This window comes from Hyperolius riggenbachi, chromosome 10 (assembly GCF_040937935.1).
Source record: "Hyperolius riggenbachi isolate aHypRig1 chromosome 10, aHypRig1.pri, whole genome shotgun sequence".
In the NCBI taxonomy this organism is placed as follows: domain Eukaryota; kingdom Metazoa; phylum Chordata; class Amphibia; order Anura; family Hyperoliidae; genus Hyperolius; species Hyperolius riggenbachi.
Genome location: NC_090655.1, coordinates 295,251,201 through 295,272,237, shown reverse-complemented (window position 1 = coordinate 295,272,237; position 21,037 = coordinate 295,251,201). Strand labels below are relative to the sequence as shown.

General features: G+C 58.4%; 1 protein-coding gene across 6 annotated transcripts in view; it reads right to left on the bottom strand.

Annotated features, from left to right (window-relative positions):
* LOC137535616 (oocyte zinc finger protein XlCOF7.1-like) overlaps positions 1 to 21,037 on the bottom strand; it is a 90,227-nt gene that overhangs the window by 17,387 nt on the left and 51,803 nt on the right. For 3 of the 6 annotated variants that reach the window (XM_068257471.1, XM_068257475.1, XM_068257474.1), the window contains exons 1-2: positions 5,406 to 5,495; positions 694 to 1,076 (exon numbers count right to left, since the gene is read on the bottom strand). In XM_068257471.1, the coding sequence (XP_068113572.1) occupies positions 694 to 1,059 (366 nt within the window). In that variant the 5' untranslated portion in view covers positions 1,060 to 1,076; positions 5,406 to 5,495. Of the gene's footprint in view, positions 1 to 693; positions 1,127 to 5,405; positions 5,496 to 21,037 lie in introns of those variants that run through there. The other 3 variants (XM_068257472.1, XM_068257473.1, XM_068257476.1) reach the window with 3 other exon arrangements.

Below are 21,037 nucleotides of genomic sequence, written 5' to 3'. Positions count from 1 at the left end.
AACTGGAGACAGGAGATGGGAGAAGAGGTTCTGAGATGGATGGAACTGGAGACAGGAGATGGGAGAGGAGGTTCTGAGATGGATGGAACTGGAGACAGGAGAAGGGAGAGGAGGTTCTGAGATGGATGGAACTGGAGACAGGAGAAGGGAGAGGAGGTTCTGAGATGGGTGGACCTGGATACAGGAGATGGAAGATAGGAGAGAAGGTTCTGAAATGAGTGGAACTGGAGACAGGAGATGAGAATCTAAAATGGGTGGAACTGGAGACGGGAGGTTCAGAGATGGGTGGAACTGGAGACAGGAGATGGGAGAGGAGGTTCAGAGATGGGTGGAACTGGAGACAGGAGATGGGAGAGGAGGTTCAGAGATGGGTGAAACTGGAGACAGGAGATGGGAGAGGAGGTTCAGAGATGGGTGGAACTGGATACAGGACATGGGAGAGGAGGTTCTGAGATGGGTGGAACTGGACACAGGAGATGGGAGAGGAGGTTCTGGCTACCCACCTAGTCTTAGGCTTCTGGTGTCCTCCATTTCGGCCACCCACCTTGTGTCAGACCTCTGGTGACTTCCCTTCCCCCATTCTGGCTACCCACCTAGTCTCAGGCCTCTGGTGACCTCCCTTCCCCCATACTGACCACGCACCTTGTGTCAGACCTCTGGTGACCCCACACTGATGACACTATGCCCACACACCTGACGGATGAGATGCTCTTGTCTTCGCACACTGTTGCGTCTCATCGGGCAGGTTAGTACTTGCTTATGCTTGCAGAAGACAGTGGGGACTGCATCCTTCCTGAGGGTCTTCTTCTCTCCACTGTAGTCATAGCATTCCTGTGCAAAGTGCTCAGAACAGACACGGAACAAATCCGACTTCTTCCCAGCATGGATGTTCTCTGCCGTGGCCTCAATGTCCTGGAAACACTGCCCATTCTCCTGTAGGGATTTCAGCCATATCCTGATGTCCTCCAGGTTAGGAGGGAAACAGTGAAGAATGATGTTGGAATAATTCCTCTTCATCTCATCGTAGTTTCGACAGTAGTCCACAATGCATTTAGGCATCTTATTGCTTAATCAGTCTGGAAGAGACAACGATGGGGAAACAGGTTCATGGGACTGGTGATGTCATCTGAAACGACCAGAAAATGCTACTGAACATGTGTGTCGGAGATCCTATACAGACAACATGGTCACTGTCATGATCGCTGCTGCAGCAGGTATTGCTGGCAGTAGTAGTGCTGCTGCTCAGGCAGTTCTGATCTCTTTCCATGCAAGCTGCATAGCTTTGTCTGCCTTTCCCTGCTGTCAGCTTGTGACTGATTATCATTCACCTGTGTGGGAATCTGCATGTCTGCTCCCATTGGATGACCTCAGTATAAAGATCTGCTTCCTGCAGGACTCCTCGGGTTTTCATAGCTTCAGTTTAAGCCTGTCTTGCTGTCACTTCAGCCCCCGATCGTGTTTCTTGTTCTAAAGATACTTTGCTGGTTTTGCATCATATATTGGTTCATTGCCAATATATATGCATACCAGCACGTTTATTATTTTCCTTGTATTCGTGTTACGTTGATACATCAGTGACGCTGATATATACGTACACGAACTGTTTATATCCTGTGTTCAGTTAGTCAGTTTTCCAGCATGTTTTGGTAGTTTGCGCGTATCGTGATCACCCGTGCTGAGTTAGTATCCTGCTCCTGTTTGTGGATTGCGTTCATCTCTGCGAGGAGATAACGAATCCTTCTGAATCCTGTCCTGTTACCGTTTGTGGATTGCGTTCATCTCTGCGAAGAGATAGCGAATCCTTCTGAGTCCTGTTCCCTGTATTGCTCCAGTGCTAGTCAGTGTTCCTGCTTATGTCATATATCGGTTCATTGCCGATATATACATATGTTAGTCAGACGTTACAAATAGTTTCATTGATAGCTGTAATTGTAATACGCTAGGAAAACATACTTATTGTATATTTGTCTGTGTTACGTTCATCTATCTTGATCCTGCTATTTCCTGACTATCCTGTCCTGTCTTTGTGAGGCACGCCTTCGCTGCAAACGCATTGGCTGCCTCATTCCAGTCTGTCTTGTTGTGGACGCTTGCTGTCACTAAGTAGTGGCGAGTTAAGCAAGCGTTCATTCTGTCTACCTGCCCTGATCTCCTCAGTTCTGGTTTATGCGCTCAGCGCTACTTTGCGCTGAGACGTTATCACAAAAGTATTGTTTGTGGCTGTTCGGATCTGCACCGGCTCTGTGTGCCACAATCTCCTATTGGAGTCAGTCCTCTCCTCCACTAAACTGGGGATATCCTAAATCCCTTTTGCTGGTGTGTGTACCTCCTTCACGTCAGCTTATGCATCACGTGCTGACCATGGAGAATACACCTCCAAGCCTAACAGTCACTGAGCTGGTGGTGTCTGTGAGATCCTCTGGACAAAGGTTCCCACTACACCAGATGCACGACCGTGGCTTCACAGAGTATCTGGAGTGGATAAGTTGTGCCTCTTCATGTGTCCATCAGCATAATCCCGATACTCACCACTGTGCATCCATTCTGCTGCCACCAGGGCTGTGGAGTCAGTACATAAATCCTCGGGTTAGGATTCCACCTACTCCGTCTCCTCTAATTTGCATATTACAATCTTGTTGATTGAAAGTATGTAGCATAAAATCTGTCTCTTAAATGCCAACGCTTAGGAATTTTAAAAGACAACTGAAGTGAGAGGGATATGGAGGCTGCCATATTTATTCCCTTTTAAACAATACCAGTTACCTGGCTATCCAGCTGATCTTCTGCCTCTAATACTTTTAGTCATAGAATCAGGCCTCGTTCACATCATACCCGCTTCTGTGCACATTTGGAAGCACGTATGATGTGGTAACATGCAAGAGAGGCAGAAAGGTATAGACAGCCCTTCTGCCGTTCACATCAAATGCGCTGCGCAGCAGTACGATGCGCTATAATGCGCTTGCATACTGCTGCATGCATTCTGCCCGCAAGCTCTGAGCTGACCCATTCACTGTCAATGGATGGAATCAGCAGTGCAGATGGCGTGCGATCATACGCGTGGCGCTCTGATCACACGGCCTTCTGCGCTGCACAGATGTGAACGAGGCCTAAAACTAGTCCTTGGTAAGAGTACTTGTAGAAGGTAGTACTTGTAGACAGGAAAAAAAAGAACATCTATCAGGCCCTGGGCAATGTAACTGTGGGTACATGTAAGAGTGCTGTGCAGGTACTCTGCAGGGGAATGAGTGGATTCTTCCTCTATTACACATTCTTCATGTACAATCTGAACATGGATCAGGCCCTAGGCAATGTAATTGGGGGTACATGTAAGAGTGATGTGCTGGCACTCTGCAGGGGAATGAGGCAATTCGTCCTATATTACACATTCTTCATGTACAATCTGAACATGGATCAGGCCCTAGGCAATGTAACTGTGGGTACATGTAAGAGTGCTGTGCAGGTACTCTGCAGGAGAATGAGGGGATTCTTCCTCTATTACACATTCTTCATGCACAATCTGAACATGGCTCAGGCCCTAGGCAATGTAACTGTGGGTACATGTAAGAGTGATGTGCAGGTACTCTGCAGGGGAATGAGGAGATTCTTCCTCTATTACACTTTCATGCACAATCTGAACCAGGTTTAAGGGGGATAGACAACACCTCTGTATTCAATGTGCACAACATTCCCTGTAGCTCTGTGGGGAGTCCATATCTAGAGTATAGTAGAGTATAGTACTACTGTGTAACTAAAAGTAAACCTGGCACATATGATAGTTTTATACATACCTCGGGCTTCCTCCAGCCCCCTTCAGGCTAATCAGTTCCTCGCTGTCCTTCTCAGCCACCTGAATCTTCTGCTATGGGTCCAGGTACTTGAGCCAGTCTGGCGTAGTGCGCATGCACACACTACGCCGACAGGAGCGTACTACGACTGCACAGCACTATTGCGCAGGTGCAGAACACTCCTGGCTGTGGAAGTGGCACGCGGCTGGACTGCGCTGACTGGCTGAATTACCGGGACTCATACCAGAAGATCGAGGTTGTAGAGGAGGACCGTGAGGGACTGATTAGCCTGAAGGGGGCTGGAGGAAGCCTCAGGTATGTATAAAACTTTACTTTTCATCCGTCTCAGGTACCCTTTAATTTGTAGTCACCAAACCAAATTTTAACAACATATCAAATTATTTGATTTCATGAGCAAAGGGAGTGCATACATTTGCATAAATCAGAATCAACGCAGAATTATTTCCATCTCATTGACCATCTCTATTAGTGACACAGCTACACATCAGGCTTTTTACTTATATATATATATATATATATATATATATATAAGAGATTCATGTGTACACATCATATATACAGTCACAATCAGATGTGTATATCCGACTTTAAAGATACAGGGACTGCTTTATTGAAGCAGCACGAGTATTTGTTTTTTGATTGGTTTTTTTCATTTTCGTGGACTAAGCACAACTATTATTGTGTATATATATATATATATATATATATATATATATATATATATATATATATATATATATATATTATGAAGACTATTTTCTGAGAAATAGAGAATGTTATCATATTTTCTATTTTAATTACAGTTTCAATTAGGAGTCGGAGTAGTTTTTCCCGACTCCAGGCACCCAAAAATTGCTCCGACTCCACAGCCCTGGTTGCCACTGACACTATTCTGCCCCCTGCCACTGGTGCAACCAACGCCATTCCATCCCCTGCCACGACGCCATTCCATCCCCGCCACAGCTGCTACAGATGGCACCCCATCCCCCACCACTGCTTCCACCAACACCATTTTGCTTCCTGCCATGACATTATTTCTGTTCCCCGCCATGACACCATTTCCGCCCCCTATCACTGCCACCATTCCGGTCCCAGCCACTGCTAGCACAGACACCATTGTGTCCCCCACCACCGTTCTGCTCCTTATTACATACAGTGCAAATGTATCTGGAAGTGGTAAAGAAGAGTGGAGCATACATGACCAATATAAATCTTACAGTGTCATTACAATATCATGGAAATCACCAAGAGCAAAATACTGATCAGTATCAACATTTTATTCATCCAAAATTCTAAATAGTATCTGAAAATTATTACATATAGGCTATGGTCAAGGATACAAAAATTCAACAACCAAATGATATATATATATATATATATATATATATATATATATATATATATACATACACACATAAATATGTATACATATTGTACACTCATACACACAAATATACATATATATATATATACACTGTACACTCATACACACACACATATATATATATATATATATACATACACACTATAAACCCACACATACACATGTATGCACTGTTCACACACATATACATATAATAATGTAATATAAATACTCACACTGCAGTAATAATAATAACATGCCATGCAGAGGGGGCGGGGCTCTTCCTCTCTATTCTCATTCAGAGATGCACTCTACTTCCGGTCACATGACCTCAACTAGCCACACCCTCTACCAGCTACAGCACCTCCCCTAACCATATCATTCATGGAGGACACAGGCTCCTCCTCCCTACCCTCCTCGCCCCACCCCTCACCCGCAAGATACTGCGCTCTCCTCGCCCCTCTCCCACACGTCAGAAGGCGCAGCCCGCTCCGCCCTCGCTGTCAGTCAGTGAGCGCTGGGCGTAACGCGGCCGGTCGCCCCTCCCCTCAGTCGCCACGCGCGCAGTATTAGGCTTGAGCTGGGCGTGACGCGACTAGTCGCCCCTCCCCTCAGTTGCCGAGCGAGCATTATTGGGAGTGAGCTGAGCGTGACGCGCCTAGTCGCCCCTCCCCTCAGTTGCCGCGCGCGCAGTATTAGGAGTAAGCTGGGCGTGACGCGGCTGGTCGCCCCTCCCCTCGGCAGCCGGGTGCGCGCGCACCACGTTTTGCTACTAAAGGGGAAAGCGCTGGCGCAGGTGAGGCGGGGACAGAGCGGCCGGCTGAGTGCTGCTTCAGCCTGAGACCCCCAGAGGGCGCTGCGGAGAGTGTAGCCCAGAGCTGAGGAGGACGCCTGGCGGTGTAGTGACAGACTGGGCAGCCCCGCATGCGCAGTACCAGCCTGCCTCCCATTACATTGTACTGACAGTGCTGCTTCAGCCTGAGACCCCCAGAGGGCGCTGCGGAGAGTGTAGCCCAGAGCTGAGGAGGATGCCTGGCGGTGTAGTGACAGACTGGGCGGCTCCGCATGCGCAGTACCAGCCTGCCTCCCATTACATTGTACTGAGTGCTGCTTCAGCCTGAGACCCCCAGAGGGCGCTGCGGAGAGTGTAGCCCAGAGCTGAGGAGGACGCCTGGCGGTGTAGTGACAGACTGGGCGGCCCCGCATGCGCAGTACAAGCCTGCCTCCTATTACATTGTACTGAGTGCTGCTTCAGCCTGAGACCCCCAGAGGGCGCTGCGGAGAGTGTAGCCCAGAGCTGAGGAGGATGCCTGGCAGTGTAGTGACAGACTGGGCAGCCCCGCATGCGCAGTACGAGCCTGCCTCCCATTACATTGTACTGACAGTGCTGCTTCAGCCTGAGACCCCCAGAGGGCGCTGCGGAGAGTGTAGCCCAGAGCTGAGGAGGACGCCTGGCGGTGTAGTGACAGACTGGGCGGCCCCGCATGCGCAGTAGGAGCCTGCCTCCCATTACATTGTACTGAGTGCTGCTTCAGCCTGAGACCCCCAGAGGGCGCTGCGGAGAGTGTAGCCCAGAGCTGAGGAGGACGCCTGGCGGTGTAGTGACAGACTGGGCGGCCCCGCATGCGCAGTACGAGCCTGCCTCCCATTACATTGTACTGAGTGCAGCTTCAGCCTGAGACCCCCAGAGGGCGCTGCGGAGAGTGTAGCCCAGAGCTGAGGAGGATGCCTGGCAGTGTAGTGACAGACTGGGCGGCCCCGCATGCGCAGTACGAGTCTGCCTCCCATTACATTGTACTGAGTGCTGCTTCAGCCTGAGACCCCCAGAGGGTGCTGCGGAGAGTGTAGCCCAGAACTGAGGAGGACGCCTGGCGGTGTAGTGACAGACTGGGCTGCCCCGCATGCGCAGTACGAGCCTGCCTCCCATTACATTGTACTGAGTGCTGCTTCAGCCTGAGACCCCCAGAGGGCGCTGCGGAGAGTGTAGCCCAGAACTGAGGAGGACGCCTGGTGGTGTAGTGACAGACTGGGCGGCCCCGCATGCGCAGTACGAGCCTGCCTCCCATTACATTGTACTGACAGTGCTGCTTCAGCCTGAGACCCCCAGAGGGCGCTGCGGAGAGTGTAGCCCAGAGCTGAGGAGGACGCCTGGCGGTGTAGTGACAGACTGGGCGGCCCCGCATGCGCAGTACAAGACCTGCCTCCCATTACATTGTACTGAGTGCTGCTTCAGCCTGAGACCCCCAGAGGGCGCTGCGGAGAGTGTAGCCCAGAGCTGAGGAGGACGCCTGGCGGTGTAGTGACAGACTGGGCGGCCCCGCATGCGCAGTACGAGCCTGCCTCCCATTACATTGTACTGAGTGCTGCTTCAGCCTGAGACCCCCAGAGGGCGCTGCGGAGAGTGTAGCCCAGAGCTGAGGAGGACGCCTGGCGGTGTAGTGACAGACTGGGCGGCCCCGCATGCGCAGTACGAGCCTGCCTCCCATTACATTGTACTGAGTGCTGCTTCAGCCTGAGACCCCCAGAGGGTGCTGCGGAGAGTGTAGCCCAGAGCTGAGGAGGACGCCTGGCGGTGTAGTAACAGACTAGGTGGCCCCGCATGCGCAGTACGAGCCTGCCTCCCATTACATTGTACTGAGTGCTGCTTCAGCCTGAGACTCCCAGAGGGCGCTGCGGAGAGTGTAGCCCAGAGCTGAGGAGGACGCCTGGCGGTGTAGTGACAGACTGGGCGGCTCCGCATGCGCAGTACCAGCCTGCCTCCCATTACATTGTACTGAGTGCTGCTTCAGCCTGAGACCCCCAGAGGGCGCTGCGGAGAGTGTAGCCCAGAGCTGAGGAGGACGCCTGGCGGTGTAGTGACAGACTGGGCAGCCCCGCATGCGCAGTACCAGCCTGCCTCCCATTACACTGTACTGAGTGCTGCTTCAGCCTGAGACCCCCAGAGGGCGCTGCGGAGAGTGTAGCCCAGAGCTGAGGAGGCCGCCTGGCGGTGTAGTGACAGACTGGGCGGCCCCGCATGCGCAGTACCAGCCTGCCTCCTATTACATTGTACTGACAGTGCTGCTGCAGCCTGAGACCCCCAGAGGGCGCTGCGGAGAGTGTAGCCCAGAGCTGAGGAGGACGCCTGGCGGTGTAGTGACAGACTGGGCGGCCCCGCATGCGCAGTACAAGCCTGCCTCCCATTACATTGTACTGAGTGCTGCTTCAGCCTGAGACCCCCAGAGGGCGCTGCGGAGAGTGTAGCCCAGAGCTGAGGAGGCCGCCTGGCGGTGTAGTGACAGACTGGGCGGCTCCGCATGCGCAGTACCAGCCTGCCTCCCATTACATTGTACTGAGTGCTGCTTCAGCCTGAGACCCCCAGAGTGCACTGCGGAGAGTGTAGCCCAGAGCTGAGGAGGACGCCTGGCGGTGTAGTGACAGACTGGGCGGCCCCGCATGCGCAGTACCAGCCTGCCTCCTATTACATTGTACTGAGTGCTGCTTCAGCCTGAGACCCCCAGAGGGCGCTGCAGAGAGTGTAGCCCAGAGCTGAGGAGGACGCCTGGTGGTGTAGTGACAGACTGGGCGGCCCCGCATGCGCAGTACGAGCCTGCCTCCCATTACATTGTACTGACAGTGCTGCTTCAGCCTGAGACCCCCAGAGGGCGCTGCGGAGAGTGTAGCCCAGAGCTGAGGAGGATGCCTGGCGGTGTAGTGACAGACTGGGCGGCCCCGCATGCGCAGTAGGAGCCTGCCTCCCATTACATTGTACTGAGTGCTGCTTCAGCCTGAGACCCCCAGAGGGTGCTGCGGAGAGTGTAGCCCAGAGCTGAGGAGGACGCCTGGCGGTGTAGTGACAGACTGGGCGGCCCCGCATGCGCAGTACCAGCCTGCCTCCTATTACATTGTACTGACAGTGCTGCTGCAGCCTGAGACCCCCAGAGGGCGCTGCGGAGAGTGTAGCCCAGAGCTGAGGAGGACGCCTGGCGGTGTAGTGACAGACTGGGCGGCCCCGCATGCGCAGTACAAGCCTGCCTCCCATTACATTGTACTGAGTGCTGCTTCAGCCTGAGACCCGCAGAGGGCGCTGCGGAGAGTGTAGCCCAGAGCTGAGGAGGCCGCCTGGCGGTGTAGTGACAGACTGGGCGGCTCCGCATGCGCAGTACCAGCCTGCCTCCCATTACATTGTACTGAGTGCTGCTTCAGCCTGAGACCCCCAGAGTGCACTGCGGAGAGTGTAGCCCAGAGCTGAGGAGGACGCCTGGCGGTGTAGTGACAGACTGGGCGGCCCCGCATGCGCAGTACCAGCCTGCCTCCTATTACATTGTACTGAGTGCTGCTTCAGCCTGAGACCCCCAGAGGGCGCTGCAGAGAGTGTAGCCCAGAGCTGAGGAGGCCGCCTGGCGGTGTAGTGACAGACTGGGCGGCCCCGCATGCGCAGTACGAGCCTGCCTCCCATTACATTGTACTGAGTGCTGCTTCAGCCTGAGACCCCCAGAGGGCGCTGCGGAGAGTGTAGCCCAGAGCTGAGGAGGACGCCTGGCGGTGTAGTGACAGATTGGGTAGCCCCGCATGCGCAGTACGAGTCTGCCTCCCATTACATTGTACTGAGTGCTGCTTCAGCCTGAGACCCCCAGAGGGTGCTGCGGAGAGTGTAGCCCAGAGCTGAGGAGGACGCCTGGCGGTGTAGTGACAGACTGGGCGGCCCCGCATGCGCAGTACGAGCCTGCCTCCCATTACATTGTACTGACAGTGCTGCTTCAGCCTGAGACCCCCAGAGGGCGCTGCGGAGAGTGTAGCCCAGAGCTGAGGAGGACGCCTGGCGGTGTAGTGACAGACTGGGCGGCCCCGCATGCGCAGTACGAGCCTGCCTCCCATTACATTGTACTGAGTGCTGCTTCAGCCTGAGACCCCCAGAGGGCGCTGCGGAGAGTGTAGCCCAGAGCTGAGGAGGACGCCTGGCGGTGTAGTGACAGACTGGGCGGCCCCGCATGCGCAGTACGAGCCTGCCTCCCATTACATTGTACTGAGTGCTGCTTCAGCCTGAGACCCCCAGAGGGTGCTGCGGAGAGTGTAGCCCAGAGCTGAGGAGGACGCCTGGCGGTGTAGTGACAGACTGGGCGGCCCCGCATGTGCAGTACGAGCCTGCCTCCTATTACATTGTACTGAGTGCTGCTTCAGCCTGAGACCCCCAGAGGGTGCTGCGGAGAGTGTAGCCCAGAGCTGAGGAGGACGCCTGGCGGTGTAGTGACAGACTGGGTGGCCCCGCATGCGCAGTACGAGCCTGCCTCCCATTACATTGTACTGAGTGCTGCTTCAGCCTGAGACTCCCAGAGGGCGCTGCGGAGAGTGTAGCCCAGAGCTGAGGAGGACGCCTGGCGGTGTAGTGACAGACTGGGCGGCTCCGCATGCGCAGTACCAGCCTGCCTCCCATTACATTGTACTGAGTGCTGCTTCAGCCTGAGACCCCCAGAGGGCGCTGCGGAGAGTGTAGCCCAGAGCTGAGGAGGACGCCTGGCGGTGTAGTGACAGACTGGGCAGCCCCGCATGCGCAGTACCAGCCTGCCTCCCATTACACTGTACTGAGTGCTGCTTCAGCCTGAGACCCCCAGAGGGCGCTGCGGAGAGTGTAGCCCAGAGCTGAGGAGGCCGCCTGGCGGTGTAGTGACAGACTGGGCGGCCCCGCATGCGCAGTACCAGCCTGCCTCCTATTACATTGTACTGACAGTGCTGCTGCAGCCTGAGACCCCCAGAGGGCGCTGCGGAGAGTGTAGCCCAGAGCTGAGGAGGACGCCTGGCGGTGTAGTGACAGACTGGGCGGCCCCGCATGCGCAGTTCAAGCCTGCCTCCCATTACATTGTACTGAGTGCTGCTTCAGCCTGAGACCCCCAGAGGGCGCTGCGGAGAGTGTAGCCCAGAGCTGAGGAGGCCGCCTGGCGGTGTAGTGACAGACTGGGCGGCTCCGCATGCGCAGTACCAGCCTGCCTCCCATTACATTGTACTGAGTGCTGCTTCAGCCTGAGACCCCCAGAGTGCACTGCGGAGAGTGTAGCCCAGAGCTGAGGAGGACGCCTGGCGGTGTAGTGACAGACTGGGCGGCCCCGCATGCGCAGTACCAGCCTGCCTCCTATTACATTGTACTGAGTGCTGCTTCAGCCTGAGACCCCCAGAGGGCGCTGCAGAGAGTGTAGCCCAGAGCTGAGGAGGACGCCTGGTGGTGTAGTGACAGACTGGGCGGCCCCGCATGCGCAGTACGAGCCTGCCTCCCATTACATTGTACTGACAGTGCTGCTTCAGCCTGAGACCCCCAGAGGGCGCTGCGGAGAGTGTAGCCCAGAGCTGAGGAGGATGCCTGGCGGTGTAGTGACAGACTGGGCGGCCCCGCATGCGCAGTAGGAGCCTGCCTCCCATTACATTGTACTGAGTGCTGCTTCAGCCTGAGACCCCCAGAGGGTGCTGCGGAGAGTGTAGCCCAGAGCTGAGGAGGACGCCTGGCGGTGTAGTGACAGACTGGGCGGCCCCGCATGCGCAGTACCAGCCTGCCTCCTATTACATTGTACTGACAGTGCTGCTGCAGCCTGAGACCCCCAGAGGGCGCTGCGGAGAGTGTAGCCCAGAGCTGAGGAGGACGCCTGGCGGTGTAGTGACAGACTGGGCGGCCCAGCATGCGCAGTACAAGCCTGCCTCCCATTACATTGTACTGAGTGCTGCTTCAGCCTGAGACCCCCAGAGGGCGCTGCGGAGAGTGTAGCCCAGAGCTGAGGAGGCCGCCTGGCGGTGTAGTGACAGACTGGGCGGCTCCGCATGCGCAGTACCAGCCTGCCTCCCATTACATTGTACTGAGTGCTGCTTCAGCCTGAGACCCCCAGAGTGCACTGCGGAGAGTGTAGCCCAGAGCTGAGGAGGACGCCTGGCGGTGTAGTGACAGACTGGGCGGCCCCGCATGCGCAGTACCAGCCTGCCTCCTATTACATTGTACTGAGTGCTGCTTCAGCCTGAGACCCCCAGAGGGCGCTGCAGAGAGTGTAGCCCAGAGCTGAGGAGGACGCCTGGTGGTGTAGTGACAGACTGGGCGGCCCCGCATGCGCAGTACGAGCCTGCCTCCCATTACATTGTACTGACAGTGCTGCTTCAGCCTGAGACCCCCAGAGGGCGCTGCGGAGAGTGTAGCCCAGAGCTGAGGAGGATGCCTGGCGGTGTAGTGACAGACTGGGCGGCCCCGCATGCCCAGTAGGAGCCTGCCTCCCATTACATTGTACTGAGTGCTGCTTCAGCCTGAGACCCCCAGAGGGTGCTGCGGAGAGTGTAGCCCAGAGCTGAGGAGGACGCCTGGCGGTGTAGTGACAGACTGGGCGGCCCCGCATGCGCAGTACGAGCCTGCCTCCCATTACATTGTACTGACAGTGCTGCTTCAGCCTGAGACCCCCAGAGGGCGCTGCGGAGAGTGTAGCCCAGAGCTGAGGAGGACGCCTGGCGGTGTAGTGACAGACTGGGCGGCCCCGCATGCGCAGTACAAGACCTGCCTCCCATTACATTGTACTGAGTGCTGCTTCAGCCTGAGACCCCCAGAGGGCGCTGCGGAGAGTGTAGCCCAGAGCTGAGGAGGACGCCTGGCGGTGTAGTGACAGACTGGGCGGCCCCGCATGCGCAGTACGAGCCTGCCTCCCATTACATTGTACTGAGTGCTGCTTCAGCCTGAGACCCCCAGAGGGCGCTGCGTAGAGTGTAGCCCAGAGCTGAGGAGGACGCCTGGCGGTGTAGTGACAGACTGGGCGGCCCCGCATGCGCAGTACGAGCCTGCCTCCCATTACATTGTACTGAGTGCAGCTTCAGCCTGAGACCCCCAGAGGGCGCTGCGGAGAGTGTAGCCCAGAGCTGAGGAGGATGCCTGGCAGTGTAGTGACAGACTGGGCGGCCCCGCATGCGCAGTACGAGTCTGCCTCCCATTACATTGTACTGAGTGCTGCTTCAGCCTGAGACCCCCAGAGGGTGCTGCGGAGAGTGTAGCCCAGAACTGAGGAGGACGCCTGGCGGTGTAGTGACAGACTGGGCTGCCCCGCATGCGCAGTACGAGCCTGCCTCCCATTACATTGTACTGAGTGCTGCTTCAGCCTGAGACCCCCAGAGGGCGCTGCGGAGAGTGTAGCCCAGAACTGAGGAGGACGCCTGGTGGTGTAGTGACAGACTGGGCGGCCCCGCATGCGCAGTACGAGCCTGCCTCCCATTACATTGTACTGACAGTGCTGCTTCAGCCTGAGACCCCCAGAGGGCGCTGCGGAGAGTGTAGCCCAGAGCTGAGGAGGACGCCTGGCGGTGTAGTGACAGACTGGGCGGCCCCGCATGCGCAGTACAAGACCTGCCTCCCATTACATTGTACTGAGTGCTGCTTCAGCCTGAGACCCCCAGAGGGCGCTGCGGAGAGTGTAGCCCAGAGCTGAGGAGGACGCCTGGCGGTGTAGTGACAGACTGGGCGGCCCCGCATGCGCAGTACGAGCCTGCCTCCCATTACATTGTACTGAGTGCTGCTTCAGCCTGAGACCCCCAGAGGGCGCTGCGGAGAGTGTAGCCCAGAGCTGAGGAGGACGCCTGGCGGTGTAGTGACAGACTGGGCGGCCCCGCATGCGCAGTACGAGCCTGCCTCCCATTACATTGTACTGAGTGCTGCTTCAGCCTGAGACCCCCAGAGGGTGCTGCGGAGAGTGTAGCCCAGAGCTGAGGAGGACGCCTGGCGGTGTAGTGACAGACTGGGTGGCCCCGCATGCGCAGTACGAGCCTGCCTCCCATTACATTGTACTGAGTGCTGCTTCAGCCTGAGACTCCCAGAGGGCGCTGCGGAGAGTGTAGCCCAGAGCTGAGGAGGACGCCTGGCGGTGTAGTGACAGACTGGGCGGCTCCGCATGCGCAGTACCAGCCTGCCTCCCATTACATTGTACTGAGTGCTGCTTCAGCCTGAGACCCCCAGAGGGCGCTGCGGAGAGTGTAGCCCAGAGCTGAGGAGGACGCCTGGCGGTGTAGTGACAGACTGGGCAGCCCCGCATGCGCAGTACCAGCCTGCCTCCCATTACACTGTACTGAGTGCTGCTTCAGCCTGAGACCCCCAGAGGGCGCTGCGGAGAGTGTAGCCCAGAGCTGAGGAGGCCGCCTGGCGGTGTAGTGACAGACTGGGCGGCCCCGCATGCGCAGTACCAGCCTGCCTCCTATTACATTGTACTGACAGTGCTGCTGCAGCCTGAGACCCCCAGAGGGCGCTGCGGAGAGTGTAGCCCAGAGCTGAGGAGGACGCCTGGCGGTGTAGTGACAGACTGGGCGGCCCCGCATGCGCAGTACAAGCCTGCCTCCCATTACATTGTACTGAGTGCTGCTTCAGCCTGAGACCCCCAGAGGGCGCTGCGGAGAGTGTAGCCCAGAGCTGAGGAGGCCGCCTGGCGGTGTAGTGACAGACTGGGCGGCTCCGCATGCGCAGTACCAGCCTGCCTCCCATTACATTGTACTGAGTGCTGCTTCAGCCTGAGACCCCCAGAGTGCACTGCGGAGAGTGTAGCCCAGAGCTGAGGAGGACGCCTGGCGGTGTAGTGACAGACTGGGCGGCCCCGCATGCGCAGTACCAGCCTGCCTCCTATTACATTGTACTGAGTGCTGCTTCAGCCTGAGACCCCCAGAGGGCGCTGCAGAGAGTGTAGCCCAGAGCTGAGGAGGACGCCTGGTGGTGTAGTGACAGACTGGGCGGCCCCGCATGCGCAGTACGAGCCTGCCTCCCATTACATTGTACTGACAGTGCTGCTTCAGCCTGAGACCCCCAGAGGGCGCTGCGGAGAGTGTAGCCCAGAGCTGAGGAGGATGCCTGGCGGTGTAGTGACAGACTGGGCGGCCCCGCATACGCAGTAGGAGCCTGCCTCCCATTACATTGTACTGAGTGCTGCTTCAGCCTGAGACCCCCAGAGGGTGCTGCGGAGAGTGTAGCCCAGAGCTGAGGAGGACGCCTGGCGGTGTAGTGACAGACTGGGCGGCCCCGCATGCGCAGTACCAGCCTGCCTCCTATTACATTGTACTGACAGTGCTGCTGCAGCCTGAGACCCCCAGAGGGCGCTGCGGAGAGTGTAGCCCAGAGCTGAGGAGGACGCCTGGCGGTGTAGTGACAGACTGGGCGGCCCCGCATGCGCAGTACAAGCCTGCCTCCCATTACATTGTACTGAGTGCTGCTTCAGCCTGAGACCCGCAGAGGGCGCTGCGGAGAGTGTAGCCCAGAGCTGAGGAGGCCGCCTGGCGGTGTAGTGACAGACTGGGCGGCTCCGCATGCGCAGTACCAGCCTGCCTCCCATTACATTGTACTGAGTGCTGCTTCAGCCTGAGACCCCCAGAGTGCACTGCGGAGAGTGTAGCCCAGAGCTGAGGAGGACGCCTGGCGGTGTAGTGACAGACTGGGCGGCCCCGCATGCGCAGTACCAGCCTGCCTCCTATTACATTGTACTGAGTGCTGCTTCAGCCTGAGACCCCCAGAGGGCGCTGCAGAGAGTGTAGCCCAGAGCTGAGGAGGCCGCCTGGCGGTGTAGTGACAGACTGGGCGGCCCCGCATGCGCAGTACGAGCCTGCCTCCCATTACATTGTACTGAGTGCTGCTTCAGCCTGAGACCCCCAGAGGGCGCTGCGGAGAGTGTAGCCCAGAGCTGAGGAGGACGCCTGGCGGTGTAGTGACAGATTGGGTAGCCCCGCATGCGCAGTACGAGTCTGCCTCCCATTACATTGTACTGAGTGCTGCTTCAGCCTGAGACCCCCAGAGGGTGCTGCGGAGAGTGTAGCCCAGAGCTGAGGAGGACGCCTGGCGGTGTAGTGACAGACTGGGCGGCCCCGCATGCGCAGTACGAGCCTGCCTCCCATTACATTGTACTGACAGTGCTGCTTCAGCCTGAGACCCCCAGAGGGCGCTGCGGAGAGTGTAGCCCAGAGCTGAGGAGGACGCCTGGCGGTGTAGTGACAGACTGGGCGGCCCCGCATGCGCAGTACGAGCCTGCCTCCCATTACATTGTACTGAGTGCTGCTTCAGCCTGAGACCCCCAGAGGGCGCTGCGGAGAGTGTAGCCCAGAGCTGAGGAGGACGCCTGGCGGTGTAGTGACAGACTGGGCGGCCCCGCATGCGCAGTACGAGCCTGCCTCCCATTACATTGTACTGAGTGCTGCTTCAGCCTGAGACCCCCAGAGGGTGCTGCGGAGAGTGTAGCCCAGAGCTGAGGAGGACGCCTGGCGGTGTAGTGACAGACTGGGCGGCCCCGCATGTGCAGTACGAGCCTGCCTCCTATTACATTGTACTGAGTGCTGCTTCAGCCTGAGACCCCCAGAGGGTGCTGCGGAGAGTGTAGCCCAGAGCTGAGGAGGACGCCTGGCGGTGTAGTGACAGACTGGGTGGCCCCGCATGCGCAGTACGAGCCTGCCTCCCATTACATTGTACTGAGTGCTGCTTCAGCCTGAGACTCCCAGAGGGCGCTGCGGAGAGTGTAGCCCAGAGCTGAGGAGGACGCCTGGCGGTGTAGTGACAGACTGGGCGGCTCCGCATGCGCAGTACCAGCCTGCCTCCCATTACATTGTACTGAGTGCTGCTTCAGCCTGAGACCCCCAGAGGGCGCTGCGGAGAGTGTAGCCCAGAGCTGAGGAGGACGCCTGGCGGTGTAGTGACAGACTGGGCAGCCCCGCATGCGCAGTACCAGCCTGCCTCCCATTACACTGTACTGAGTGCTGCTTCAGCCTGAGACCCCCAGAGGGCGCTGCGGAGAGTGTAGCCCAGAGCTGAGGAGGCCGCCTGGCGGTGTAGTGACAGACTGGGCGGCCCCGCATGCGCAGTACCAGCCTGCCTCCTATTACATTGTACTGACAGTGCTGCTGCAGCCTGAGACCCCCAGAGGGCGCTGCGGAGAGTGTAGCCCAGAGCTGAGGAGGACGCCTGGCGGTGTAGTGACAGACTGGGCGGCCCCGCATGCGCAGTTCAAGCCTGCCTCCCATTACATTGTACTGAGTGCTGCTTCAGCCTGAGACCCCCAGAGGGCGCTGCGGAGAGTGTAGCCCAGAGCTGAGGAGGCCGCCTGGCGGTGTAGTGACAGACTGGGCGGCTCCGCATGCGCAGTACCAGCCTGCCTCCCATTACATTGTACTGAGTGCTGCTTCAGCCTGAGACCCCCAGAGTGCACTGCGGAGAGTGTAGCCCAGAGCTGAGGAGGACGCCTGGCGGTGTAGTGACAGACTGGGCGGCCCCGCATGCGCAGTACCAGCCTGCCTCCTATTACATTGTACTGAGTGCTGCTTCAGCCTGAGACCCCCAGAGGGCGCTGCAGAGAGTGTAGCCCAGAGCTGAGGAGGACGCCTGGTGGTGTAGTGACAGACTGGGCGGCCCCGCATGCGCAGTACGAGCCTGCCTCCCATTACATTGTACTGACAGTGCTGCTTCAGCCTGAGACCCCCAGAGGGCGCTGCGGAGAGTGTAGCCCAGAGCTGAGGAGGATGCCTGGCGGTGTAGTGACAGACTGGGCGGCCCCGCATGCGCAGTAGGAGCCTGCCTCCCATTACATTGTACTGAGTGCTGCTTCAGCCTGAGACCCCCAGAGGGTGCTGCGGAGAGTGTAGCCCAGAGCTGAGGAGGACGCCTGGCGGTGTAGTGACAGACTGGGCGGCCCCGCATGCGCAGTACCAGCCTGCCTCCTATTACATTGTACTGACAGTGCTGCTGCAGCCTGAGACCCCCAGAGGGCGCTGCGGAGAGTGTAGCCCAGAGCTGAGGAGGACGCCTGGCGGTGTAGTGACAGACTGGGCGGCCCAGCATGCGCAGTACAAGCCTGCCTCCCATTACATTGTACTGAGTGCTGCTTCAGCCTGAGACCCCCAGAGGGCGCTGCGGAGAGTGTAGCCCAGAGCTGAGGAGGCCGCCTGGCGGTGTAGTGACAGACTGGGCGGCTCCGCATGCGCAGTACCAGCCTGCCTCCCATTACATTGTACTGAGTGCTGCTTCAGCCTGAGACCCCCAGAGTGCACTGCGGAGAGTGTAGCCCAGAGCTGAGGAGGACGCCTGGCGGTGTAGTGACAGACTGGGCGGCCCCGCATGCGCAGTACCAGCCTGCCTCCCATTACATTGTACTGAGTGCTGCTTCAGCCTGAGACCCCCAGAGGGCGCTGCAGAGAGTGTAGCCCAGAGCTGAGGAGGACGCCTGGTGGTGTAGTGACAGACTGGGCGGCCCCGCATGCGCAGTACGAGCCTGCCTCCCATTACATTGTACTGACAGTGCTGCTTCAGCCTGAGACCCCCAGAGGGCGCTGCGGAGAGTGTAGCCCAGAGCTGAGGAGGATGCCTGGCGGTGTAGTGACAGACTGGGCGGCCCCGCATGCCCAGTAGGAGCCTGCCTCCCATTACATTGTACTGAGTGCTGCTTCAGCCTGAGACCCCCAGAGGGTGCTGCGGAGAGTGTAGCCCAGAGCTGAGGAGGACGCCTGGCGGTGTAGTGACAGACTGGGCGGCCCCGCATGCGCAGTACGAGCCTGCCTCCCATTACATTGTACTGACAGTGCTGCTTCAGCCTGAGACCCCCAGAGGGCGCTGCGGAGAGTGTAGCCCAGAGCTGAGGAGGACGCCTGGCGGTGTAGTGACAGACTGGGCGGCCCCGCATGCGCAGTACAAGACCTGCCTCCCATTACATTGTACTGAGTGCTGCTTCAGCCTGAGACCCCCAGAGGGCGCTGCGGAGAGTGTAGCCCAGAGCTGAGGAGGACGCCTGGCGGTGTAGTGACAGACTGGGCGGCCCCGCATGCGCAGTACGAGCCTGCCTCCCATTACATTGTACTGAGTGCTGCTTCAGCCTGAGACCCCCAGAGGGCGCTGCGTAGAGTGTAGCCCAGAGCTGAGGAGGACGCCTGGCGGTGTAGTGACAGACTGGGCGGCCCCGCATGCGCAGTACGAGCCTGCCTCCCATTACATTGTACTGAGTGCTGCTTCAGCCTGAGACCCCCAGAGGGTGCTGCGGAGAGTGTAGCCCAGAGCTGAGGAGGACGCCTGGCGGTGTAGTGACAGACTGGGCGGCCCCGCATGTGCAGTACGAGCCTGCCTCCTATTACATTGTACTGAGTGCTGCTTCAGCCTGAGACCCCCAGAGGGTGCTGCGGAGAGTGTAGCCCAGAGCTGAGGAGGACGCCTGGCGGTGTAGTGACAGACTGGGTGGCCCCGCATGCGCAGTACGAGCCTGCCTCCCATTACATTGTACTGAGTGCTGCTTCAGCCTGAGACTCCCAGAGGGCGCTGCGGAGAGTGTAGCCCAGAGCTGAGGAGGACGCCTGGCGGTGTAGTGACAGACTGGGCGGCTCCGCATGCGCAGTACCAGCCTGCCTCCCATTACATTGTACTGAGTGCTGCTTCAGCCTGAGACCCCCAGAGGGCGCTGCGGAGAGTGTAGCCCAGAGCTGAGGAGGACGCCTGGCGGTGTAGTGACAGACTGGGCAGCCCCGCATGCGCAGTACCAGCCTGCCTCCCATTACACTGTACTGAGTGCTGCTTCAGCCTGAGACCCCCAGAGGGCGCTGCGGAGAGTGTAGCCCAGAGCTGAGGAGGCCGCCTGGCGGTGTAGTGACAGACTGGGCGGCCCCGCATGCGCAGTACCAGCCTGCCTCCTATTACATTGTACTGACAGTGCTGCTGCAGCCTGAGACCCCCAGAGGGCGCTGCGGAGAGTGTAGCCCAGAGCTGAGGAGGACGCCTGGCGGTGTAGTGACAGACTGGGCGGCCCCGCATGCGCAGTACAAGCCTGCCTCCCATTACATTGTACTGAGTGCTGCTTCAGCCTGAGACCCCCAGAGGGCGCTGCGGAGAGTGTAGCCCAGAGCTGAGGAGGCCGCCTGGCGGTGTAGTGACAGACTGGGCGGCTCCGCATGCGCAGTACCAGCCTGCCTCCCATTACATTGTACTGAGTGCTGCTTCAGCCTGAGACCCCCAGAGTGCACTGCGGAGAGTGTAGCCCAGAGCTGAGGAGGACGCCTGGCGGTGTAGTGACAGACTGGGCGGCCCCGCATGCGCAGTACCAGCCTGCCTCCTATTACATTGTACTGAGTGCTGCTTCAGCCTGAGACCCCCAGAGGGCGCTGCGGAGAGTGTAGCCCAGAGCTGAGGAGGACGCCTGACGGTGTAGTGACAGACTGGGCGGCCCCGCATGCGCAGTACGAGCCTGCCTCCCATTACATTGTACTGAGTGCTGCTTCAGCCTGAGACCCCCAGAGGGTGCTGCGGAGAGTGTAGCTCAGAGCTGAGGAGGACACCTGGTGGTGTAGTGACAGACTGGGCGACCCCGCATGTGCAGTACAAGCCTGCCTCCTATTACATTGTACTGAGTGCTGCTTCAGCCTGAGACCCCCAGAGGGTGCTGCGGAGAGTGTAGCCCAGAGCTGAGGAGGACGCCTGGCGGTGTAGTGACAGACTGGGTGGCCCCGCATGCGCAGTACGAGCCTGCCTCCCATTACATTGTACTGAGTGCTGCTTCAGCCTGAGACTCCCAGAGGGCGCTGCGGAGAGTGTAGCCCAGAGCTGAGGAGGACGCCTGGCGGTGTAGTGACAGACTGGGCGGCTCCGCATGCGCAGTACCAGCCTGCCTCCCATTACATTGTACTGAGTGCTGCTTCAGCCTGAGACCCCCAGAGGGCGCTGCGGAGAGTGTAGCCCAGAGCTGAGGAGGACGCCTGGCGGTGTAGTGACAGACTGGGCAGCCCCGCATGCGCAGTACCAGCCTGCCTCCCATTACACTGTACTGAGTGCTGCTTCAGCCTGAGACCCCCAGAGGGCGCTGCGGAGAGTGTAGCCCAGAGCTGAGGAGGCCGCCTGGCGGTGTAGTGACAGACTGGGCGGCCCCGCATGCGCAGTACCAGCCTGCCT